Source organism: Miniopterus schreibersii, assembly GCF_964146895.1.
Source record: "Miniopterus schreibersii genome assembly, chromosome: 7".
Taxonomy (NCBI): Eukaryota; Metazoa; Chordata; class Mammalia; order Chiroptera; family Miniopteridae; genus Miniopterus; species Miniopterus schreibersii.
Window position 1 is genome coordinate 55,759,264 of NC_138108.1, and position 27,520 is coordinate 55,786,783.

The 27,520-nt window shown below is 40.8% G+C and overlaps 1 protein-coding gene across 5 annotated transcripts in view; it reads right to left on the bottom strand.

Moving 5' to 3' along the window:
• Nucleotides 1-27,520, bottom strand: part of FMNL2 (formin like 2) — a 274,074-nt gene that overhangs the window by 102,603 nt on the left and 143,951 nt on the right. For all 5 annotated transcript variants that reach the window (XM_081142879.1, XM_081142875.1, XM_081142878.1 and 2 more), the window contains exon 2: nucleotides 15,095-15,178. In XM_081142879.1, the coding sequence (XP_080999005.1) occupies nucleotides 15,095-15,178 (84 nt within the window). The remainder of the gene's footprint in view (nucleotides 1-15,094; nucleotides 15,179-27,520) is intronic.

Below are 27,520 nucleotides of genomic sequence, written 5' to 3' on the forward strand. Positions count from 1 at the left end.
TCTGGGAAATGGATGGCTCGTGGGGGACACAATCACTGCTGAATTTCTCTCCCAGTCTGGGATGGCCACAGGGTCACTGGCTCCATTTCGGAAGTGTATTAGCAGAGCTACATAAATTGCTTAAACACCCTCAGGGATAAATTAGATGTCACCATTGTTATGCCATCATTAATGTTTTATTATTTTGATCCTGCAGTAATTCACTTCCGATAGTGAAAATTCAAAGGGCTTTGCTTTTGTGCACATAAGCTCACTACACATGAGTAATTCTTCCTCCTAGAAGTTGAAAGTAGTTGGGCTTCCTTTTCCAAGGCTGAGCAAGCAAACTGCAATCTCTAAATGAGCCAGAATGACAACCAGTATCACTGCCATTAGTGAGTACTACTTCACAGGACATAACTTGGTCCTAAATGCTCTTCAGAGCTATGTTGACAGGAATCATCTATGTCCTCAAGGAGTTTACCCTCTAAAATGGATAATGATATGAGTACCCAGGGAGAAGAAAAGACAAAGGGTATTAATATTGTATACAGTCAGAAACGACTTATACTGAATAGCAGAAGCCAAAATAGTGCCGGGGGAGAGGGGGGTGAGAAGACCAGAATCAGGGCTCCCAAGCAGGAGGGCCTAAGGGAAGCCATAACATCTCAGCTTTCACAGGACTAACAATTTATACAAATAGAAAACAATGTACACAAACAGATCTAGATCCAACCCCACCCCCCCCCGGGCCAGAAATGGAGAGAACCAAAGTCCCAAGGGAATGCATATTCCATGCCCCTTCTACCTCAAAAAATTCTGAACCTTCAGAGAGGCTTCCAAAATGTCCCACCTACAGAAAGTAGGTGTATGAAAGAAGACAGCTGAGAGAACATGGGGAGAAAGTATTAAGACTCTACCTAGTTATGACAATAGATGGCCAGGAAAGGAGGTTCATATGGGATTCTAATTCTAATAACTACCAGAGGCAGCAAGTGCCAGCTGTGATCCTATTTAGAAGGGCCCCTGTGGTTATTATTGGATGAAACACTTTGCTAAACAAGTCCCTGCCTCTGGACACCTTAGATCTTGCTATCACATTTAAGTCTCCTGTTTCTAGGGACCCACATGAAAAATACCAAGGTAAACACATTTTTTGTCATTTTATTCCTTCACTCATCCAGAACACATTATGCAAGACGCTCTATAAAAAGCACAAAACGAAACAAATTCAACGCCAAAACATTAAATCTCATCCCTGAGATACAACAGACGTCCCCGTAATACCAAGTAAGATATGATAAGAACCATATGTGGTCCTCTGGAAGTTCAAAGAAAGGTAAAGCTCTTTCCAACTGAGATGATCAAAGGAACTCCCCTGGAGAAAGTAGCTTTTGAGTTGAGTTCTGAAGGAGAGGCAGCACATAGATATCCTGGGACGGTGTGAGGCAGGAGACAGAGGAGTTTTCCAGATGGGGGCACGTAGGAGCAAAAGTAGAAAAGCACGGGCATGTGCTAGGGTCTTCAAGGAGGTTAGCCCGGTCCTAGTAATAAAGTTTATGAAAGGTAATGGCACAAAGGATCTCAATGGTAACTTGGAAAGGACCGTGGCCGACATCAGATAATAGGCTAATGTGTAGGACAGACACTAGGGAGTCAATAAGGAGCTTTGAATAGTGAAAGAATATATGGGTAATACTGTAGAACCCTCCTTTCCGCATTCCCAACTTTAAAAGCTGGCCATTTCTGCACTAGGCTAGACTTGAAAAATCAGCATGTCAAATTCATTCCACAGCCATGGTTTCTTGGAGAGCCTCGAAGCATTCTTCAGCTCTGAATATGAAATCATTTTCCTAGTCCGAGAGGAGAGGACAACTTTCCAAGTGTTCCATTACAGCTCTCAGACTGAAAATAACTTTTGATGAGACTTTTCCAAATAATTCCCTTTATTTAGACTAGCAAAAGTTTCTTCTAGTTCAACAGGGCTTTCCTAATCATAACATCCTATAATTCATTCTCTAATACGTAATATTAATTGCACTTCTTTAATCCTATTGACAGTTCATCATTCTCCCAATTTAAAAAGTGTTCTAATAGAATTTTTTGAATTTGTAATGAGGTCATACTAATAAAGTCTGTTTGCTCTCTTATGCTGTCCTAAGAAAAGAGTGAACCACGCACAGCTGCTTGACACCTAGCAGTGTTCAGTAAGTATAGTTATTACTGGTATTGAGGATCTAAGAGCTGGATAGAGTGATGGAGGGTCGGATTTATACTGGAAAAGCCTTACGATAATCTTCAAATCCTTTGTCTTCTCCCTTCAAAAGCCAAAGCTTTCCCTTCTTTCAGATTGGCATTTCTTAAAATACCCACGACCAAAGGCTTGCATCTAAAGCAATTGAGGATGCTTGTTAAAAGGCAAAAATTCTCCTGACCCAGGTCATCAAGTACTCAAGTCTGCATTTTCTTAAATCTCCCAAGTAGGTCCCCTGTCCATTAAAACTTCCGATCGTACATCCTGCTTTGTACACCTGATTCCCACTCTTTACTCGGTCTACAAAGAGAACATGCATATCCTTGGTAAGCAAAGACTTAAAAATATTTTCAGTTATGATTAAAGATACAGACTTACATTATACAACCATAGTTACAGTCTATGCTTTCAGGAAAATTGTGCGAAATCTCTGGGGACTACTGTTCCTGTAAAAATGCAAGGGGTATAAACACACCTCATTGTTTCTTCAGGTGAAAAATGGGACTATAAAACCCTTTCTCCCATTTTTATTACAATTCCAGAAACCTTACTTAAGGATGCCTTCCAAACAAGAATAACATATGGAAGGTCTTTAAAGTGTCCTGAGCTAACCATGTATGATACAAATAAAACACGGAGGGAAAAAAAAATAAAGATAGAATAATTTCTTGTAGAAACCATTAGATAGTTCAAGATTTAGATAAAAGCAATAGTATTCTTCAGCTACTACAAAATTTGAAAGAGTGGCGAGCTCATATTTTAAGGATTGGTTTTCTGACTACAATTATACTAACTAGAGTCTCTGTCCCAATTCAAACAGCATGCAAACACATGGGTATAATCTCCAGAACTTCCCTAGGTGCCTGCTGAACTGAATGAACTGTAATATTAGTGAAGGGCGTAATGTATGTCAGGGAACCTCCAAAGCAGATAACATGGGAAGAGGTAGAGAAGGAAGATGCCTTCCACTGAAGTCAACGAGTGTCTAATACGTGCAAAGAAAGCATCCTTACGCAGAGAACACGAGGATTGAAGATAGGGGGAAAGCGATCAGATCCTAATCGTGCCCTCACCAGATGCTTTCATTTATTTCAGCACAGCCTTACACATGAGAACCAAGCTCAGAATACCGAACTTCAACAGTTATGGCTGCTGTTTACAGTACAGAAACCATTAAGATAGTGGGGTTTTTGTTGGTTTTTGTTTTTCAGCCCACTTAGAGTTTATTTTGCGTGATCCTCAGCACTCAGTATACTTTCTCGGGGGGGAAAATTATTTGTCTCAGTTCACATCATAAATTATTTTACAAATATAAAACTGTGTTAGAAACACTATTTATAAAAGTCCATATGATTTTTTCACATCGAATAATATCCATTGAAACTGGATTTTGTACACACAGTGTGGGGTTGGCAGTCTTTGTGTTTGTAAGATAGTGTTTAATGGCAGAGCTTGGTTTTGAAAATGCAGTGATACAGCATAAACCATCTTTTCCATAAGGGGACTGATGAAATTGTAGGAGTTGCTCAAAAACACTATTTCTCTAGAAACAAACCACTGGAAGCTTTTACTTTAAAACTGTACCACTTAACACAGCACTAAAAATCATGAAATACTTAGGGATAAATTTCACAAAATATGTGCAAGACCTGTCCACTGGGAAACTTCAAAACCCTCCTACGAGGCAGTAAAGCCCTAAATAAATAAAGATGCCTTGTTCACAGAAGAGAGGAGTCAATATTGCTCAGATGTCAGTTCTCCTGAAATTGATCTAAAGAGTTAATAAAACTTTAATCAAAATCCTGGGGGCTTTTTCTCAGAAACTGACAAGCTGAATCTAAAATTTAGATAGAAATGCGAAAAAAAATTAGAATAGCAAAAATAATTTTGCAGAAGACCGAAGAGTATTCACACTCTTTATTCAAGACAGCAATCAAAACAGTGCTGCTCTGACAACAGAAGAGAAATAAAGATCAGTGGAGCAGAAGAGACAGTAGAAAAATAGGGCCATACACTTTGCTTTTTCAAAGATATGACGGTAGTTCATGAAAAAAGAAGAGCCTATCCGACAAATGCCTGAAGCAGCTGGATATACATATGGAGGTGGGAAAAACTGAATCTCCAGCCTTACTTCACCCCTGCGCTAAAATTAACTCAAAATAGACCAGACACTTTAACATAAAAAACAAAACCATGAAATTCCTAGAAGAAAACACAGGAGATAATCTTTGTGACCTGATGCTGGGCAAAGATTTCTTAGGCCACAAAATGCATGAACCACTTAAAAAATAGAAGATAAACTAAATTAGACTTCATCAGAAAAACTTTGTTCTTTGAAAGACGCTGTTATATGAAAAGGCAAGACACAAAATAGGAGAAAATATTTGCAAAATGTATGTCTGATAAAGACGTGTTTCCGGAAATATATATCTTTTAAAACTTCTACAGTTCAATAATAAGACAAACAACTCAACTTTTTAAAATAGGCAAAAGATTTGAACGGATCCTTCAACAAAGATGATACACAGATGACAAACAAGCCCGTAAAAAGCTGCCCGACATCATCAGGGAAACGCAAATTACCTCATGTTCACTGTCAGTTCACGAGATTTGCTTAATCTACCATCTTCATCCAATCCTCCCTCCTTCCCCCAACCCAACACACATCTCAGTTTCCCAGATATGTAAATACTCACCTTCTAAAACATAAAAACAAAAGCAATGTGTGCTAACAACTTGAAAACCTAACTCTGAAACCCAGTTCCAGTTGGATATTTTATGGTTTCCCCTTAGATCTTTCATAATTTGAAATTTAACATAATAAACACCTCTTCTAAGCAGCCTCCTGTCCTTTTTTTCATCTTCAGATCACAAGATTAAACCAACAACAATTTCCATCTGTCGCCCACATGGTCAAAATTAGTCCTTAAATCAAGTTCTTAGACGGTACCTGAAAAGGATGGGCTGAGAGGAGGGCGGGAGGAGCTCCTTGGTCGTTGCTGAGGACACCTACCGGCTGCGGCAGCGATGTATCCGCACAAGACCCAGTCTACTGGGAGGGTTTATTTTATAGGGTTTCAGACGGACTAGTGAAGTTATATCTGAAAATATGAGCGCATACATACATCAGCAGCCCAGTGGTTGTGTCTAGTTCTTAGGAAGAGCAGCAGCAGTGGCAATAAGGGTAACAAACAACTATCCACACAAAGAGGGTATTTCTAGTACCTGGAGGTGCGACCGCGAGCCAGGCTCTCATCCAAACAGGTAGTGTCCACCCCCCATGTTAATGGAGATTATCCAGTCTCTGCCCTGTACATGGTTCTTACAAAACCATTTCTTATAAAACACAAACCATAAACACACACACACACATATATATACACACACACATACACACACACGCACACACATATATATTTTTAATTGACTTCAGAGAGAGGAAGAGAGAGGGAGGGAGAGATAGAAATATCAATGATGACAGAGAGTCACTGATCAGCTGCCTTCTGCATGCCCCCGACTGGGGATTGAGCCCGCCACCCGGGCATGTGCCCTGACCGGGAATCGAACCAGCACCTTTCAGTGCATGGGAACGCCCAGCCAACCAAGTCACACCAGCCGTGGCTAGCACGTCCCTCTTCACAGTGTGTACTCAAGACATCATTTCATTGAGGACGGGATGGATGAAAAGAGCCACAATCCGATCGTGATCCAGGTCATACACTGGCAATTAAAAAACAAAACCAAAAAACTTTTCCAAACCATCATGGTACATTTTAAAACACAGAAAATTTCAGAAATTTTTAGTACCAGCTCAACCACTTGCTGGATAATTTCCAAACACCTGCCTGACTTCTCTGTCTGTGAAAGTTGAACAAAAACAGCCTTCCACAGCAGACTCTAAGTTAAATGTCCAAGGGTTAAACAACGTAAAGTAGTATTTGTATTACCCAGCAGGAATTCTTGGCTAAAACACCTTAATCAATCACTTAAATTATTTTCTAAAAGACAGTGTCAAAGGTCAACCTCAGTCTATCCAATAGGCATTAAACTGCCAATGTGATTCTTCGTTTCCTGTAATATGTTCCCAAGTTTACAAAAGATGCTCACACAACATAAGGGGGTCATCTGAGCCAGCTTAGGAAGTGCTTTTATTGGGGGGTTGGGGGATCTATAATTCCATGTGTATTGCCAGGCAGGAAGGCAGGCAACGTGATGTTCATCTGGGCAGAAGTACCCTGAAAGCTTCGAATCAGACTCAGCCCCAGGCTTCTTGCTCTGACAGCACTTCCGACAAAGCATCTTTATCAAGCTGACAAAAAGGATTAGTATGGAAAGAAATACTTCCCCCCTTTCTTTACAATACCTTCTCCGCTTTTTCTGCCCCCCCCCTCAATCCATGTGGGATAGGCCAGCCTCTTTTCCTCCGCTATAAAAACTGGATGGCAAAGGGAACCTCTCAAGGAGGTTCAGACTCGATTTTCTGTGACTCCAGAGATATTAAACACGAGACAGCACAACATACTGGGCTGGCATCTGCTTCTCCGGGGATTTAGAATCAAGGAATCAGAGACCCGGGGTGAGTCTTAATGGAAGGGAAACTTTGCTTTCAGGGAGGAAATGGAAAGAAACTCGCCTTCTTTTTAATTTAACAGCAACTAACTCAGTATCTTTCCTCAGATTTGGAGACTTCAAGAGAAGGAAGATGGTCCCTTTAAAATCTCAAGTCAGAAGATAACCCAGAGACAAAATTTTGTGTTTGTTTTTAAGTTTGGCAAAAATACATGTCCTGTAGCCAGTTCCTGCCTGGCACGCTGCTGGATCTTAGGACAAACTGGTACGAGGAACCGTTTAGAGTCCTTTCGCCTCCAAGTGAGTTTTGGGGAAACTCAAATCCATGCCATCTCACTTCACTCTTTGCTTTCCTTTGCCTATAAAACTAATTGCTTATTCAACAAATAAATTAATGAATACATAAGTAAAAAGCAAGTTGTAATACTGAATGCAAATGAAGCTATCAAAATTGTTAACCATGGCAGAGACCAGCATTTACTCAACATTTTCTCCTCTCTGTGCACATGCAGCCAGCCCACATTTCTCACCCCCTTTGCAGGTCTAGCCAGGGGGATGACTGCTGGTGGTGCACCCTATTTCCAAGCCTGGCCCCAAAACTCCCCAGATGCGCACCTGCCTGATCTTTCTTCCTTAGACTGGAGACAACCCCCAGAGCAAGCTGAAGCTGTCTGTTGAAAACAGCCTTACCTGGGTCCCTGACTAAGTCTGTAGAATTTAACCCCCAATGGTCAACACCACCAACATGGATTGTATGTGAACAACAGGCTTATTATGAAAATCATTATACATCTTCGTTTCTGTAGTGTACTGAATGGTGGCCCCCAAAGACAAGTGCCTGTCCTAACCTCCAAACGAGTGAAAGTGACTATATTTGGAAAAAGGGTCTCTGCAGATGCAATGAAGTTAAGGATCTTTTTTTTTTTCAATTTATCTTTATTGTTAAAAGTATTATAGATGGCTTTTTTTTCCCCATTGACCCTTTCCACCCCACTCCCACCCCACTCCCAGGCCTTCATAGCACTGTTGTCAGATGAGATCATCCTAGACTATCCAGGTGGGACCTAAATCCAATAAGTGACCTACTAAAAGACAAAAGAGAAGAAACAGACATGGGAAGAAAAGGGAAACACCACATGAAGATGGAGGTAAAGACTGAAGTTATGCCCGGCCGGAGTGGCTGAGTTGGTTGGGCATTGTACTGTGCACCAAAAGGTTGCCAGTTCGATTCCTGGTCAGGGCACAGACCTGAGTTGTGGGTTTGATCCCCAGTCAGGGAGCATGCAGAAGGCAACAGATTGATGCCCCTCTACTCAAGGATTAAAAAAAAAAAAAAGACTGGAGTTAGACACCACATGCCAAAAAATGCCTAGAGCAACCAGAAGCTAGAGGCAGGGAATGATTCTCCCCTATAGGCTTTGGAGGAAACATGGCCCAGCCAACAACCTGTTTCCAGACTCCTGGCCTCCAGAACTATCACAGAATACTTTGTTGCTTTAAGCCACAAATTTGTGATAGTATCATGGCAGCCCTGGGCAACTAATACAGCATCTATTTGTTATTCTATTGTTACTCTAACTTATACTGGTAGCTACTAACAGAAAACATATCTACATGTATCAAGTGACTAGATCAAGGTACTTCACACATCTTCAATAGGATACATTCTGGGAACACAAAACTACAAAAAAAAGTATCCTTCACTCAGTAATTTTAGCTATCAATGTTTTAATTAATAAGTACATTGGTATCTTATTTTGAAACTTTTTATATTATAGGAAAAAGACAAATAATTACATTTATATTAGGAATGAAACATTTCAATGTAAAAGAAAATAATTATATAATCAAAATTTTAAGTAAATTAATATTAAAAATTGATTTGTAATTGTCAGTATGAACTCAGTTTTTAGACATATATTTCCGAGGTCAAGATACTTAAACTGAGAAGCAAATTCTCCCAGCAAGCTGAGATGATCTCTAGCTCTCACATACTCATTGCTAATGCCACCCCCCACTAAAAGGAATAGGAACCCTGGAGAAATGTCTTATTCTAGGTCTGGGGCAAGGAAAGTACAAGTTAAGCCTAAGAAATGAGTTTTGCATCATATAAAAAGCTCTCAAGCATTAACAGAGTCACATCAAAAGGACAGAGGAGCCAGCATGAAGGGTTCCTATACGGCAAAGTATTGACAATGTGAACCTCAAAAATAATATCACATTGATTGAAACACACTGACTCTATGAAAATCCCATGAGTTCATAATGATATTCACAAAAGGAAGCCAGAGAAAACTGATTTACCACCTTCTGAGGTATCCATTGAACTAATCCTTACTTTGAAAAATGTTAATTGAGGAAAAGAATTCCAGGAATCATTATATTCCAAGACCTGGTTGAAAACTCTAGTTGCTGGTTTAATGTAGAAGGGAAATGAAATAAAATCATCTTAGTGCAACTCCTCATGAAACTGATTCTGCAAAAGATTATCCATCGGTTTTAAACCCACAAGGCACAAGGCCAATAGGTAACTAGATATAGATATGATGCCAAAGTAACATTCCACAGATTTCTTTCGGCTCCAGGGGAAAAACATAGTTATACAATGGAGGGACCAGGTTGTGACCAGATCCACTGACCAATATTATCTACTGATGAGACATCAGACATTATCCATCTCCTGTGATATCCTAGACAAAGATGTTCAACATCAACCTATTGTGTTTTCACATCTAAATTCTGGTTAAGAGGAAATTCAGGAGCTCAGACACCTCTAGGAAACAATCAGGTAAATGCAGAAAATAAAACTTCCTACGAGGCAGCTTCTTCTCTTCACTATATGAACATTCTAGATTCAAACGAACTAAAAGAACATAACAGCCAGGTGCCATGTGTGACTGGTGCAAGACCACATTCTCATGTGAACAAACCAGGTGAAAGAACATCATGGAAAACTGGAAAATGTGAACTGGGCAATAAACAATATTATGGAACTATTCATTTTAATTGCAATTACTTCATTTGGATACAAGAGAAAATTCTCATTTGTATAAGATGCGTATTGAATTTTTTTAAACGGTAAACTAGAAGACAAAAAACAAAAAATCTGAAATCCAAAAGAAGGATTACATCGAGGGTGAACGCCCAGTATCAGAACGATAAAAGAAAAACACGATGGGTTTCAAAGACAGAATTTCCAAAGAATTAAACAGATCTCAAAAACCTCGTAATGATTTAAAAATAGCATTTCAACATACCACAGAATTATGGAAATACAGTAAAAATGTAAACAATTTAACATCAAACAACATTAAATATAGTAAAAATATCAGCTAGCCAGAGGACTGACTGAGTAAGGGGGAGGGAGAGGGGGACATGGCTGTCTGGTGACCCAACAGCTGGTAAAGCCAGAACCAAGTGACTGCAGCTAAATGTAGAATCAAAGCCTGGAGCTGGAGGCCAGGGGCTGGAGGCAGATTAAGTCTGGAGTCTGGGAGCCCTGGGAGGGGGGTGGGGAGAGGTGGGGGGCGGGGAGAGGTGGGGGACAGGGAGAGGCAAGGGGCGAGGCAAGGGGCAGGGGATTGCTGCATAAGTAGCAAAAGTAGGTTCACAGTTGTGACTACACAAAACAGACTTTATTCTTGTATTTTTATTAATTATTGTCTTCTTTTCCATAGGAACCACTGTAAACCTACTTTTGACCACCCCTATGTATCAGTATCCGGTAATATTTGCTTACCTGGCAGAGAAGAGTTTTAACTAGCTCACAAAAACATGAACATTTGGGGGAGGGGGGAGGAAGAGCAATGCGAGCTCTTTAATTTTTTAGGAAATTTTATTCAAGTGGCAAATTGGCTTCGCTTTTGATACAAGTTAGCCAATAAGTAACTTTCTTATCTTTTGAAAGAAACAGTATTAGGAAATGTAAGTGAAGGGTTTAAAAGAATAATTATATTTTTAATAATTAAATACATTCAAATGGTAAGGGCCAGTTGTGTTGAACAAGAGAGCAACTCTCACTGCAATGAAAAACCTTGGTGTAGTGGAGGATCTCAGTGCCACTGGCCGCTCAGCTCTGCGCAGTGGCCGCAGGGCCTGAGGGCTGAAATTCACCCTCCCTGAAGCGCTCGGCACAGGAAGTTGAGTCAAGGTGGGCATGATTTCCTGCCACCTCTTCACTCTCCCCTTTTTTATTTTGGGTTTTATCTCCTCCCATATAATTCCATACAAGTCAACGAAGCGAAGTGGGAGATCCCATCTCTCACGAAGGTTACAATACAAAACAATAGCCAGCCATTAGGGGGCAAGATCAAGCCATGCCAAACCACCCCCCAAAATAAATCTCAGCATCAGTACCCCGCAAAGCCACAGGGAAGCTTTCTAACCCAGCTCAGGTGTGTTACAACCATTTCGGGGCTGGATTTTACACTCATGCAATCTGCACCCATAGGCATTAGTCATCTAAAATGTCCTGAATTTAGGACTAACCACTTCCACGTCATCATTCAGCGGAGGCACAGTTATGAACCAATCCACTCCCCCCAACCCTTGTGCCCAACCAATAACCCCGGAGAAGCCACAGGATGAAGCCTCAGTGATTGCCTCTTGCCTACTACAATTTTTGTTTCAATGGATCATTTCCAGGTCCCGGAGTAACAGGAAATAACTGAAAGGGTTTATGATTAGAGTTTGGAAATAAGTGTCCTGATCTCACTAGCCAGGGTGGCCTTGGTGCTGCGGCCCAGTCCTTTATGCTCTTGAGCCTCAGTTTCATCACCACATAATTAAGGGAATGAGTGAACAGGCAGGAAAGGCAAAAGGACTTACCCTTTACTTCATATGCTCTAATATCGTCTTTCTTTTTGACGAGCATGTGTTAACTATTCAAGTAGACAAATAGAGAGTGGAGCCCTGGCCACTGTGGCTCAGATGGTTGAGTGTCCTTCATCCCATGCACTGAGAGGTCGCAGGTTCGACTCTCGGTCAGAGCACATGTCCAGGTTTTGGGCTCGATTCCCCAGTAGGGGGCGTGCAAGAGGCAGCCAATTGATGTTCTGCTCTCACATGGACGTTTCTCTCTCTCCCTCTCCCTTCCTCTATCTCTAAAAAATAAAAAAAATCTTTAAAAACGAAAATAAGAGTGGCCTGAAATACTCTACCTAAGATAATAATCTGTAAGTTCATCCAGGATCTCTGAAGCTCCCTAAGTGCAGCTTTCACCTTAAACTAATGGGAAACAGCCAAGACTCCAAAGCCAAACAGCGCAGCACAGTCTGTGTTTAGGGAGCACCACAAATTGAGGCAGGAGTGAGAGCAGCTATATATCACTGACTATATATGTACAAAGAGCAAGGAGAGAGCCCTCTTATTGCTATGCAGCTGGGGGGTTTCATTTGCAACTGTCAAAGGAATTTGACATTTCCAGCTTTTTACTCTCACACTACCATCTCATGCTATTATAAAACCTGCCTCAGTGCCCACACAGAGTATTCGAATTAATGTCCTCATGAGAACTCGGTCCACTTACTACAGAGCAGAAGTAAACTCTATGGGATGCACCTCACATCACCCAAAATCCAACCGGGAAGCCTCTCTTTCCATGGCTTCTGTAGCCCCATTCAGACCGGAGTGAGAGACAGTTCTCCCCCGTTACTTTAACTTAGGAGGCCCTCTAGGAGCTCGGGTCATCCTTACATTTACGCAATAATCCAGGAAAGGACTAAGGGTCATTGTTGGAATGTTCTTACTACAGAAAGCTCTTTGGGATTTAATCACTTAAAAATATTCCGTGCCTGCCCTAGTCAGTTTTTCTCAGTGGTTAGAGCACTGGCCCTCGGACTAAAGGGTGCCAGGTTCGAATCTGACCAAGGGCACGTACCTCGGTTGCAGGCTCAATCAGGGAGGCAACCAATTGATGTCTCTCTCTCACATTTCTCTCTCTCTTTCTCTCCCCCTCCCTTCCATTCTCTGAAAAGCAATGGAAAAAACATCCTCAGGTAAGGATTAAAAATAAATACATGCATACATACACACATACATAAATAAAAAAAATATTTCGCTCCCTAGAATCAGCCAAAGAACTGGATTTTCCATTCACCATGGGTAGGTGGAGACATAGCTTCACAGCACAAATGCCCATACAGACTGTTCATGTTGACATCAGGCCCCCTTCCCTCATTAAAGGAGTTTCCAGAATTGAGCAGCGAAGCTTAGTTCCACTTTCCACAAGCAAATTATACCAACGGGGGGAAGAAGGTGAAAAGGGAATGACCTCAGTCTCGGTTTTCCCCATGTGTCAAACGGAGATACTAATAAGTACCTTATTGGTATCCTTTGAAGACTAAACAACAAAGCTCTTGTTAAGAAAATATGCTTTCTAAATGCTGGGTACTGGCAACAACAATAATAATTATTATTATTTCGCTATTAACAAATCACCCATGACACCTCAGAACTGATGGAGCCACTTCAGCTTGGAACTGTCAGCTTGTATTGAAGGGACTGCCAAAAAGGAACAAAGTAGCTAAAGTCTCCATGTCCTGGCTTATTAACATTTAAGGCAATAATAACCTGAACTTCGAGGAGTTGAAAATCAGACAAATAATCAGATAACTGACTTGCTCCTCTCTGAGCCTCAAGATGCCCTAGATTCCACCATCAACCCTATGAAGCAATTTCGGTCTGAGAGAAGAGTACAGCTGTTAGAAATCTTCCATCAGCCACAGCCTTTCCTTTCTGGCAAAATGGAGATACAAAAATTAATTCATTCACACTAGAAAGGAGCAGGGCAGACTGAGCTGGCCGTGAATATTCCTGCCCTGAGGAAGGAAGGATGGCTCAGCCCTTCCTCACAGCACTAATTTAATGGCCACAGAGGAAGCTCCCCTTCTCCTGGGCTCCCCCTCCTCTGTCGCAATTTAGGCTACTATAGAATGTTTCACCCCCTTGGACTTCCCTCACTTGTGCAATGACCTTTCCTATATTTTAATTATCCCTGTTATATTTGTTCACTGTCATAAAATCATTTTTGCTCACAATAATAGGTTTAGATAATACTCACTAAAAATTAAGTCTTGAGGAAGGAGATTCTAAGTGTCAGCAAAAATTTTAATCTTTCAGATCATGGTCATATAAGCAAGATGCTTCCTCTTCAGTTTCTATTCATTCTTGCTGCTCACATGTAGGGTGGAAAAGCCAGGAGGAGTGCTACCATCATTTCATTACTGTTTTAGGTTGTGGCTTAGGTCAAACAACACACAATGAATGTTTCTATATGAACTGCAGGCATCTATTTCTTAGGAAACATGGAAAAATCCCCTAAGAAAACCCCTCTGCTCCATGACACACTTTATCCTACAGTGGAGGCCCAAAGGAGCTCTGGTAAGAGGAGTTACAACACTCCCCAGAAACTTCCAGGGTGGTATGAGGTAAGGAACTCAAGTACCCTGAAGCTCATGGCACAAAAACAAAGAGCTAATAATATATAACATACAGAGCCAATTCTTTACCTTTAGGGAGTAACTTTTCTAAGTTTTAAAACAACTAGCTTGTACCTCGCCCTGGAATAAAGTTCCCCAAAAATCACTACCAATGATAACAGAGTACTACATAGTATTCACAAGTACAAGGTTGAGACATACATACTGACAAATGTATCAAGATGCAGAAGAGTGTGTGTTCATATATTCGTTTGTTTTTAAATAACAAAAACATTAACAAAAAAACTGGAAGGAAGCTTCAAAGTCTTACCAGTGGACCTCTAAGGTGTACAATTAAGAGGGTAGAAAGAAAAGGGAGAGCTCTACTTTTTCTCTTATATCCCTCTGAAGAGTCTGAATTTGTTATGGGTTAATGATAAAATAAAAAGAATTGCTGAAAACTGAAAATTTTTTTTATCAGCCTAAGCAAAGCCTCTTTATAAACAATTCACCTTCTTGCATGAATGTACATCAATATGCATGACTGGGAAAGCCAGCTAAATTAGAGGACCTGCATTATTCAAGAAGCCTAAACTGCTATGTAAGGTAAACAGAAAAGCAGATCATCTGGCTGGTTTTCCAACTTGATCAGATCTCCCAGAAAACATAATACAAAAAGTCTGAAAATAAAGGAGAGACTCAAAATCATGCAAGAATAAAAGGAGTCATTTTCTAACAGTTCATTCGACCCTAAGACACAGGAAGGCAGAGTCCCAAGACAGAAACCCATGCAGCTCCTGGAAAAAGGTCGAATACGTTTAGAGAGGAAGTCTCCTTTTTCACTGTTTCTTGATAAAAGCACCATGTTTCTTACCTGATCACAAATCAGTTCCCACTTTTTCTCGCTGTCGTATTGCCGCAGTAACCGGGCTTTGTCAGGCGGCAGGTTCATAGCATTCTGGAAAAAAGGGGGGAAAAGACACGTCACATTCCACAACAGACTGCTCATGGATAACTCATAGCCAGACCAAGCAACAGTACTGTGGTTCTTGTATGACTTCTTTTCAATTTCTAGCATCTCATTACACAGAAACAACACCCTGAAGAAGTCATTTAAACATCAAGTCAGTTCCATGGAAGGAGAAAGACTCTAAAGTCCTATGCTGGGACGTTAAGGTAGTCTGCTTTGAACTACAGACCCGCACTTGCATTCTTTCTTTATTAATAGCGATTCCCATTCTTCTTAACAGAAGGTCAGGAATTGTTGGGAAGGTATTGCCCCAATTTCTTTTTAAAGCACTACAGCCCCACCAGACACAGAACAGAAAACACCAAGAGAAAACTCAATGACCAGAACCAGTGATAGGTAGCATCAACTTTTTCACTCGCTTTGACACACACCTATGAGTAAAAGAACAGGTTGCTTTTCTAATTAATTTTTTTTATATAAGAGAAAGTTTAGTTAGAAAGTAGAAGGTAAAGGTAACACACCTAGAGGGGAAGACGACTGGAAGAGGAAAGGAGTTGAGGTTTGTTGTGTTTTTTTATTGATTTGAGAGAGAGGAAGGGAGAGGGAGAGGGAGAGAGAAACATCAATGATGAGAGTCATTGACCAGCTGCCTCCTGCACACCCCCTGATGGGGATCGAGCCCTCAACCCGGGCTTGTGCCCTGACCAGGAATCAAACCTCGATCTCCTGGATCATAGGTTGATGCTCAACCGCTGAGCCACACCAGCCGGGCTATTGTGGGGTTTTTTTAATGAAACAATGCCACTGGTTTTTGTAATCTCTATGAGATGACAGCAAATGTCAACATTATCCGGACACAGGTTAACATTAGCAACCACAATTCTCAGTTGAGCTTTTTTAGTTTATGAAGCTGAACTTGCCATGAGAAAATGATCACGAGCTAAATGTCTAGACATCAATACTCATATATGGGCCCCTTTTGTCAATACAGCACACCTTCTGTAGTGTTAGTGCATTCACGAGTTATTAGTCTACTGGCCAAATAACCAATCATACACATTTTCAAGACCCTTGGCTTGGGTTTGAGGTGAGATCTTTAGCTATAGAACATGGCAGAGTGAGAGTGTCCCAGAAGGGATTCCTACCTGATCCCTTGGCCTCGCTAAAGTTCCCACACTCTAAACTAAGTAGTCAATTAATGCCTCACATCTATTAACTGTCCTGTCTATCCCCTTGTGTCAACACCCTAGATCATACCTATCCCATAGTAAACAATATAGCTCCTAACCTGGGTCAGTATTCAAGTAGACAAATAGGCCTTGAATTTTTTTAAGAGATTTTTTTTTATTTGTTGATTTTTAGAGAGTAATGAGGGAGGGGGTAGGGGAAGGAGAAGGGGGAGAGGGAGAGGGGGAGGGAGATCAATTGATTGTTCTATTTATTTATGCATTCATTGGTTGCTTCTTATATGTGCTCTGACCAGGGACTGAACCTGCAACCTTGGTGTTTAGGGATGACACTCTAACCAAGTCAGCTACCCAGCCAGGGCTAGGCCTTGAACTTTTAATGCTCAAGCCCCTTGCTCTCTGCACGGCTTGGCTTACTGAGAAACAATTCACCTTGCCACGGTACTGTCTCATGTCCTCCAGTGAAACACATTTAATAGAGGCAAGGGTCAGTGAGTTATTCTGACTTAATAGAGACAAAGAATTAACCTTGGATGATTTTGATAGATATAACCCAAGCATTTCCCCTTGGATGATATAACCTAGCATCATTAGAATGCCTAAGTAGGTGGTAAATATACCCCACTTACTAATTTGAATCTAACCCATTTGAATCTAATAAACTGTCTTCAGAATATTAGATTTTTAAATATTTTAAAAGCTGACAACATAATTAGAAGAGCTTTGGACTCCAGAGTTTTCTATGGCACTGCCAAGGCTTCTCCATGGAAATACTAAAATAGGAAAAATATTTTCATATGGCCCATCTCCACAGAATGTCTACTTGAACTAGAATGAAAAATACCTACTTGTATTTGTTTTTTGAATTTTACAATGTTAAAAAAACACAAACAAAAATACTCCTGGAATAAGGCAAAGGAGAATTTCATGAGTATCTTTCTGAGGGAGCCCAATGTTATTGGCCATTAAATCAACAGTCCATCATAGTTTATTTGCACCCTAGAGATGGATTACTTCCTCTTAAACTGATTTTGACCTCATGTGAATGCCCCTGGGTATGATTATGCAATTAAATAAGAACAATAATTTTATGAGGTACATTATATGAGTTTTACTCGGAGTTCTTACTAATCTCTTGCGATATAAAGGGGATAAGAAAAGGAATGTCTCAACTACAAGGTGCCAAGCACTGTATGAGGTACTTTGCATACACAATCTCATGTAATCTTCATAACAAGCCCATGGGGTAGATATAATTTTCCCCATTTTACACACAGGGAGAACTTGGTTAACTTGCTCAAGATTAGACAGCTTGACAGGAGCAAAAATAGGACCTAAACTTAGTCTGCTAGACTAGCAAAGACAAGCACTGAAAATGCCACCCAAATTTTTCTTTTTTCAGAAATACAAGGTAGCAAATAACTGATTTTCTGTTAGGTCTCTACTCAACACTCGTAGGGAAGCCGTGTGCAAACCCTGCTACAGGAATTAGATGCGGGCCCCCTTGTCACTGCAGAGAAAGCTGAGACTCCCCTCTCTAGGTCTACTTTTATTTCAATGAAAGTCTTTCATTCAACCAATGTTTATGAAGCGCCCCTTGCAGAGCACCGTGGGGAACCACGCAGGCGTGGTCTCCATGGGGCATCATGATACCACGGGGAGATACAGGGGAACCAGATGAATCTTCTCAAACTCAGGTAAGTCTTGATAAAGATCATCAGGGGACAACTTTCGATGGGACGACGTGGAAGACCTCTCAGGAAATAGTAACAACGAAGAGGAGCCCTGAAAAGGAGGAGTGAGCCAGGGGACACACGGACGACAGCATCCTGGGCAACGGCAAAGATGCTGAGGCAGGAAACAGCCGGGCACATCCAAGGGCTGAGAGTAGGTGTGGCTGGAGAGAAGGTGGGAGAGAGGGAATGGCGAAAAGAGAGGCTGTATCATGCCCAGCCTTGGAGGCGAAGAGAAGTCCCTTTTATTTTATCTAAAGTACAGTGGGAAGCCACTGGAGGCCTGTAAGCATGAGCTGACATCATCAAGTTACGCTTTACAAAGATTACTGTAGCTGCCACGTGGAGAATGGATTAGAAACAGCAAAAGTGGAAGCGGGGAGGCCACTTCGGAGGCCAGGGCGGTCGTTCCAATGAAGGATGATGGCTGATGGCACACGAAATGAAGTAAGGCAGATGGATGTCGGAAAACTAAGTGCAACTGAGCGGTGAGACTTAAGGGCTGAGGAAGGGTGTCAAGAATTAACACCTCGCTCCTACCTTGAGCCACGAGGTAAACGGCGGTCCCTTTAGTGAAAGCAGCGCACAGCAAAAGGCGGCAGAGACCTGGAGCAGGTGGGGAGGTCAGGGCTTATAAACGGTCCTGGGGGGCTCTGAGATGGCTGAGACACCCCACAGAGCAGGCAAGCAGGTGGGCAGACACACGATTCGGGAGGCGAGAGAAAGGGGTGCCTCCCTCCGAATGAGAAGAGTCTGAAGAGGTCTGGGGGCCTGACGACCAGTATTGTTGGGGGAAGTTGCTCAGCATCAGTACACCGAAACGAATACTGCACTTGGTAAGCATTCATCTAAAATAGCCCTTCCACGGGTCAAGCCTCTGAGCTGTTCAGGCATACAGCGCACAGCTTAATAATTCTACAGGGACCGAGAAGCAGCGGCTCTATTCAAAATCAGACGCTCCGCAGAGGCCTGGCTAAAGTTCAGGGATGTTGTGATTAGCTGGTAACGCCTGCCCTTAACCTTTCTCAGCGTGAACTCATTTCTTTTGTGCTGTGTAGGGCAGGACTCCGGAGTCCAAGCTAAATGTTTGTGCAGGTAATTCATAAGAGTCCAAGCTATTTTCTGAGGAAAACATGGGCTCTGTCTCTCGGTCCCTTTGCTGTACAAAACTAAATTGCTCTTCTATTTGGCTGAAAATGTAAATCGATGTCCAAGTTTTCTAACAGTGATAACTCTACCTCACCCACACTTGGTGATATCTGTGAATTAGGGCTCTCCTTTCCTTTCATCCATCAATTCAACCACTATTTACTGGGCTTTGACCACGTGCCAGAATTTCTGAAGGCACCGGAGAGACTTTAATCATGAAGTTGCTGCACTCGAGTACATGCCAAAGGTCCACAGAAGACATGTTATTTGAGTTGAGAAGTTTAGTCATGTTAATTATCTATGTCTAGGTTGTACAAGTTCCTGGCTAAAATAAATTAGACCACCCAAGAGCATTCTCTCTGTAAGGAATGTCCTTTTACTTCCTTTCAACCTGGCAAACTTTTAAGAATCAACTCAAATGTCATTTATCATTAGAACCTTCCCCAGCTGCTCCAATGGCACTGTCCACATCTCTGTTACAGTGCCTTGTACACTGTACCCGAATAATCCACTTACCCATCCAAATTCCCCACTCAGCTAAGTAGTTCAAGGACAACTTCTCTGTTCATCTCCAATGTCTGGCAGAGTATTTGGCAAACAGTAGGCACTATGCAGGTTGCTGAATAAGTAAAAAAACTAACTGTCCTACTCTGTAGTCTAAAAATATCTTCATTGATTTAGCATTTATGTTTCAGCTATTAACAAGTCTATACACTAAAGAGTGCTTGTTTCTTAGGAAACTTCAGTCATTGATAATGTCTGTTCCTCATTAGTAATTATCTCCCAAACACGAATTCATGGGGGAAAAGCTTCAAGGTCAATTCTAGCAACATTTCCCTCAAGAACGATGTGTTAGGCGTTCTTCTGCCACAAATAAGTCATGGAACCTGAACTTTGTTTTGTTTTTGTTGCCAATAAATTCAAATTGGTATCAATGACAACAGTTGATCTACCCAAAATGATAGTTACATTTATGGTCCATATTCTGGTTTTATTCTTAACTACACTATTATACATTGTTTTGAAATGCAATTTCCATCCCAGGGCCTTTTGAAAATAGAAGGCAAATAGTGATGAAGTTTCTGGGTACTTGATAGAGAAATTAATTATGGTTAAAAAGAGTCTATGGTAGTCTATACATCTGAATTTATACTTACATGTAATTATCATATACAACACAGAGCAGAATGAAAGTACCCAAATCGCTCAGAACCAAATAAACCCATGTCCTAGGAATAGTTTTCTGATACCAGCTCTTGTCCTGGGTCCACGGGAGGAAAACCTGTACAACTTTCTTCTCCCCTATGTCCTCAAGGCTCAGGTTGGAAAACCCACAGTGATACGCAGACACAGGGCAGTGAAAGTGAATCGGACCCAAGCACTCCTTATGTAATATAGCACCTTTGTTCTCGTAAACTCTAAATTAAAACTTCCAAGTATTAAGTCACCAGATTCAACAACAGAAACTCTTCTACTACATGATCACCTGCCTAGAAAGAAGGAAGGGCGTAGACTTGATGAACAGTGTTGGTTCTGGAAGCAGGCAAAAGGCCTGTCATAAGAGAAACAGCTTAGACGATCTTTTAGTTCGTAAATGATAAAAGAGCCGTTACTTTTTTTTAGATTTGTGGTTTTAAAAAACCACATATAATATAAAATGTGCTATTTTAACCATGTTTAAGCGTACAGTTTAGTAGTGTTAACTATATTCACAATATTGTATAACATATCTCTAGAAACTCTTTCATCTTGCAAAACTGAAACTCTACCCAAACAACTCATTTCTCCCTCCCGGGAGCCATGATTTTTTGCTACAGAAAAACCCACAACGAAATGTGATGGTTGCAACAGGATGCTTGGGCAGCACAGCAAGGAATGGGATCTAGTCAGGCCGCATGGGGCAGGGATTCACTAGTTAGGCTCTGGATTTGGACTGGATGGATTCCAGCCCTGATCTACCCGGTATTATTGGTGCTCTTGGACCACAAAACTTGAATCAAAAAGCAAACTAAAATAAACAGTCCAGAGCTGAAAAAGCCAGTACATATATTTCAAACTTGAAGGTCAGAATCAAAGCTAAGGATCAAAAACAACAAGATGTAGCATTTATTGATGGCCTGGTGTCTCAGGCACTTAGGCTCTGGGCACACACTATCCAATTTATTTTGCTTTATAATCCTGACAAGTAGGTATTATCTTCTCCATTTAACAGAGAAGGAAACTGACAAGGAGGTTAAGTAGCTCTTCCATGCATGAGATTGGTGCAAAGCCAGGACTCAAGAGAGGTCTGAATGATCAAGCTCTTTCCATGACACTTAAGCTACAGTGTTTCTAAAATATGACTCGCCCATGAGCAAGGCAATCCAACAATTCTACTTGAATAACAGAAGACATAATCATTAGCATGCAAGACTAAAGTGAAAATGCACAGGATTATTTAAGCTATTGATATTTTCAGGCAAAATAATGGCGTTTTAACAGTAATCTTCAATATCTTTAAAAATATGAACTAGAACCCAAAAATAAGTTACTGGATCAAATCTATAGATAGCTAGATACTCTCAATTTAACAAACGTTTAATAAATCCCAATTTAAAAAAACAAAACAAATAAAGGTGGAGACACAAACATGAGGTAAACTCAGAAGATAAGCATACCAACGCAAAACAGAACCTGTTAGGTAATGTAGTCAAACCTCAGAGAAGTGGCTATTTCCCTTATGCTATGGACTGGGCTTGGAGGTGTGTGGAGGTGCTCAAGAATAGCATTTAATGGCACAATATGATTTTTAATATTTGGGTTCTGGAGATGGGCCACCTGGGTGCAATCCTGCCTCTACCCACTCCTTAATAGTAAAATCTTGGGTAAATTATTTAAACTAAATCTGATTCCCCACATGTAAAACAGAGATGATAGTTGTGATAATGCAGAAGGATTATCATGGTAAAAATGATTCTACCTGCCTCATAGAGTCTGAGAACAATTAACTTGGATAATGCACGTAGTTGGCACAAAGCGAGTACATGGAACACACTCAACATTTTAAATCATAATATTCTCATTATTTTAGATGAAGGGAAAGTGTGAACATATGGGTATAAGAGAAGGCAAAGGACTGTAAGCTACACAGAATAAACCAGGGAGTAGGAGTAGGTAGTGTGAGACCAAGTCAGAAAGGCAGGACCTTGGACACCAGACCACAGAATTTTAAAATTACTTGACAGGCAGTGGGAAGTCATCAGCCAAGGAAATGTCTAGAAAAAGCAAGCCTTACAGGTCCCTCAAACCACAATAGGAAAAGGTTTTCTCCTCTGTTAAATCTTCCCATGTTGCCATTTTTTCCTTATACCATCACTGGGACATCACTGAGTCACTTGATAATGAATAATGTACCAATTCTCCATTTCACTTTAAAATGGCAACATCTGCCTGGCCAGCGTGGCTCAGCGGTTGAGCATCCATCTACAGTCCAGGAGATCGGGGTTCGATTCCTGGGCAGGGCACATGCCCGGGTTCTGGGCTCGATCTCCAGTAGGGGGCGTGCAGGAGGCAGCCGATTAATGACTCATCACTGATGTTTCTCTCTCTCTCTCTCTCCCTCTCTCTGAAATCAATAAAGACTTTTTTTTTTTTTAATTGCAACACCTAAATTGCAGGAAGGTGGTTGCAAAGTCAACATAGGACCCACCCCTCTGTTCAACTAAGCCATTTCCTTCCATAATTTATATTCTTGTTCCAAGCAACTACCTGACATCCTAAATTTTAATATCCTCCTAGCCTAGAAGATGCTGCTAAAGTATATTCATCTTCTTTCCTGGCACGGGACTCAGGCAGCCAGCCAAATACTTCCTCAAATCGAATCACCAGTCAGTCACCTTTCATTGTCACTGTTATTTTTATTTAATCATTGAGGGCATTAACATCATTCACTGTAGCCAGCGGAGCCCACAACAGGAGACATCCGCCTGCTCCCTGATCGAGTTACATCTTCACAATGAAATCTGACTGGAAAGCTGTCTTTTATGGGGAACCTATGAGAATGAGACATATCTCCAATCTTCCATTCACAATTTTAGTTACACCCTGTTTTCTTGGCAGGCTTTCTTTAGGGACTGAACTAAATATAAACGACTCTTCCATACCTTTAATAATCAAAAAGTACAGAGCTGGAAGAGAAGCTTGTGACATTTTAGTCCTATTTTGTCTTTTATAGGTGATCAAACAGACTAAAAAAGCTGAAGGCAATGTTCACATTCATATAACTGGTTATCAGTGGTAGAACAAAGAATCTAGGCCAACATGTCTACAAATCTTTTTCCAATATCATGAAAGAAGGTCCACTTACATGTGTTGTGTGTATGTGTATGTGCATGAGCATGTGTGAACACACATGCATATATACTTGGGAAAATCAAATCAGATAATACACAGTCCTGCACCCAGTAGCATTCTATACTTGTTAGATATTGTTACTCATATTATCCTCATTTTAAGGAAAATATGAATTACTATTATGATCTTCTCCTACTTTAGGAAGCCTCCATCATTTCCTATGCAAGTTTTCTTACACCATAAAAAAAGTACCAGCACTTGCCAATGTCCCCATCATTCCTCCTCAATTTGGGTCTTTATAGTCGTAAAACAATTCATTTTATTTGTGAGGTTATGACTTTAGAAAATTATACATTTGTTTTTACCAATAAACACAAACTAAACAAAAAACTTCCCAAAGTCTCATGTAAATTATCTATAGGTTTAAGTTAGTCACATTTTCGCTACCCTTTCCAAATGGGAATAAGCAGGTATTGATTTTATATCCATATATTTATGTTTATATTATATATACCTATGCTTATGTTACTTCCATTTATTGCAAGGCCAGAATATCATCAACATGCAAGGCTAGGTGGGATAGCCCATGGTATCTACAGAACAGAAGGTCACAGCTATAGCAATTCAGGTCAAGTTTCCCCGCAGCCCATCTTTTTACTACTCCCCATATCACAATCTTAAGTGATTCAATACCCACTAGATGCCAAAACCTCACATCCTCTAGAGTCTGGCCATGATGCCAACTCCTGAAATACAGATTCTTATCATATCCAAACCCAAAGGGAATAATGGAAAGAAACACTCATTCAATTTCTTTCAAACCTTCTATCTGATTGTCATTAGAGGCGTGATGCCTGATTCCTTGACATGTCCTGGAACTCAGACAGTTCTTCACCAACCGTCTGCCAACTGCTGTGCCAAGAGCTGCGCCTCCTCCCTGCATACATTTGTACACGGCAATGGGGCAGTTACACATAAGGCCTCACAAGATGTTAGAAAACTGCTTTATAGGCAACTATTTGACAATATAACAGCAAATCTATAGCTCCTCATTTGTCAATAGCTGCAACCTCAAGGGCAGACTTGCTGTCATAGGCAGATAACTGCCCCCAAAGATGTTCTCATCCTAAACCCAAGAACCTGGGAATTTGTTTCCTTGCATATTAAGAAGTGATGTGTAGAGATGATTAAGAATATTGAGATTGGGAGATTATCCTAGACTACCTGGGTGGGACCAATGTGATCACACTGCCCTTAAACGTGGAAGAATAATTTTAAAAACTGAAAATACATGCTGGTGAGGATGGGGAGAACTCAGGACCTTGTACATTCCTGTTGGGAAGGTAAAATGGTGCAGCCACTGTGGAAAACAGATTAGAGGTTGTCAGTGGCTGGGGGCGGGGAGGGGGATGGGGATTACTGCTTAATGGAGACAGAGTTTCTGTTTAGGGTGATGAAGAATTTTGAAACTAGGTAGTGATGATAGTTGAATGGCACTGTGAATTTACTTACTGCAGCTTAATTGTACACTTAAAAATGATTAAAATGGTAAACTTCCTATTATGAATACTTTACTACAATAAAAAAATAGTTTTAAAAAAATGAGAGAAGGCAGAAGAGAGTCAGAAGGAAGAAGTCAGAGTGATACAGTGTGAGAAGGGCTTCCCTAGCCAGTTCTGGCTTCAACGATGGAGGAAAGGGGCCATGAGCCAAGGAGTAAGGCAGCCTCTAAAAACTGAAAAGGCAAAGAACTGGAGCCTCCCGTCGAGCTTTTAGAAATGGAGCCCTGCTGAGACCTTGATTTTCGCTTAGTAAGGTCAGTGCCAGACTTCTACCCTACAAAACTCTAAGATAATTAAATAGAGCTGTTTTAAACCACAAAGTTCATGGTAATTTATAACAGAAGCAATAGAAAACTAATACTCTGACAATGTTTGGCTCCCCCACATGGCTTCCCTCTTTCCACACCACTGAAGTCCAAAATCTCCATATGCACTCCTCACTGCCAAGGAGCAGAGGCATGGCTTCCCTTTTACTATATGCTGCACATTCAAATTGATCAAAGCCAGCACCTAACTTAATTACAGTAGGAAATGGAAAACCTTGGGAGGCTAGATGATGTCCTAAGATTAAATTACTAAAAATAAAACCACCAGCTCATGAAGAAGACATATTATGAAATAAAACTCTATACCATCCACACAAACACAATGATGCTGGCACAATTTAGGTCTCACTGCATGTTTATTAGTCTTGATGGACTCTGTTTCAAGAGATCCAGAGTATCTCTACAGACAAGCCCAGACAAGACAGGCAGGAAAATCGGGAAGTCTTGCATGGCAGGCCTTCTGCTGACGGGTGACAAGTCTTCACTGTTCGGCTCCTGGTTTTTCCTCCATTAGCCTGCTACTGATTAGCTTTCTGGTCCTTTTGCCTCTATAGTCATGGACAAGACCATCGAGTAAACTTTTGTATCTATGTATACAACATCCTCGGATTAAAAGCACTACTTTATACTTAATTATATATCAGTTAATTTTAAAAAGCTATTAAAAAACAAAATGAAAGAACATAAAACCTGAATAAGCAACTTGAAGACTTTAATAACTAATTCAAATAATTCGTGTGCAAAAAAAAAAAACCACGCCCTTTTCATTTTTCATTATTGTTTGAATGCCCTTATTTACTATTAAAATGTCTTTCTGATTTTAAAGTTTAAAAAAATGCACTACTTTAATGCCACTGGCATTTGTGGTCAATACCAACCGTCAACAAGTTAATTCAAATACTATGTCAGATAGAACATTTTTATATTAAATTTTTTTAAAGCGCTTAACTCTTAAGAGGTCATAAAAACTGAAGAATTCCCCAAATTAAGAACAAAATGATTCAACAACTTAAAAATCTTTTCGAGGGGACTACTGATCACATTCTATTTTACCAATTTATCTTTCTGTCCTTATGACACTGCAAGTCCCTGGAGGAAGGTCCCCCCTGTATAGCCCAGCCTCTAGCAAAGAGCCTCGCACTCAGGTGGTGCATAATAATTGTGTGCTGAATTCTGCTCAGCCACACAAGTTATATTTTTTAACAAATTAAAGACCCCCCCCGAGATCTTTTATCTTTTTCTAGATAAATAAATAATCAGGGCCACAAGAGAAGTATCATATTAAGCCATCATCTATTTGCATATTAAATATTAGACAAATGCTACTAACAGTGTCTATTTCAATCTGCAAGGAAAATATAAACATATTTATATCAGTATATGTAAGTATACATACACATATTTAAAAGGTCCTGAATGTCCTTTCTCCTCTCATCCTCTAGCTCGCACCTGACCTGCCTTCCCTACAGTCCCCACTCCACCCGCCTCCACCGCCTGGGTCCCGCGTCCTCCGTATACCGCGCTTAGAGTCGCCTTTCTCTGTGTTATCTCCAACAGCACTTGTTTTGGGGACCAAACATGATCATGTGTGTTGTTCTACCACTCACACGAGTTAAGTAAAAAACTCCCACGATACCAGCAAAACCAAGACCAAAGCCTTCCGGTGTTTGGTACCTGGCAATCTAGATTTTATACATGCAACACAAAACAACACTGACCGATAAACTATGTATCAAACAGCTGGACCACAGCACCTATTACAAACCTGAACCCTCAGACACCATGGTAAGAGGTATCTCTTGTTTGAGGTGCAGGTTTTGGATCTTGTTTTTTCTCTCTAGGAGAGCATTACAGTTCCTGGGAAATAAAATCCATGTCATCTGAGTTACTCCGGGTTTCACATCTCACACTACAGTGAAGCGCTCTGGGCATGAAGTGCTACCTAAGGGCGAGATCTGGCCTCGGTCTGAAATGAGGGAGAGGCCGCTTGCACTGCATGCCCCAAACAGAACAGCTGCCAGGGAACGCGAACACCTACATT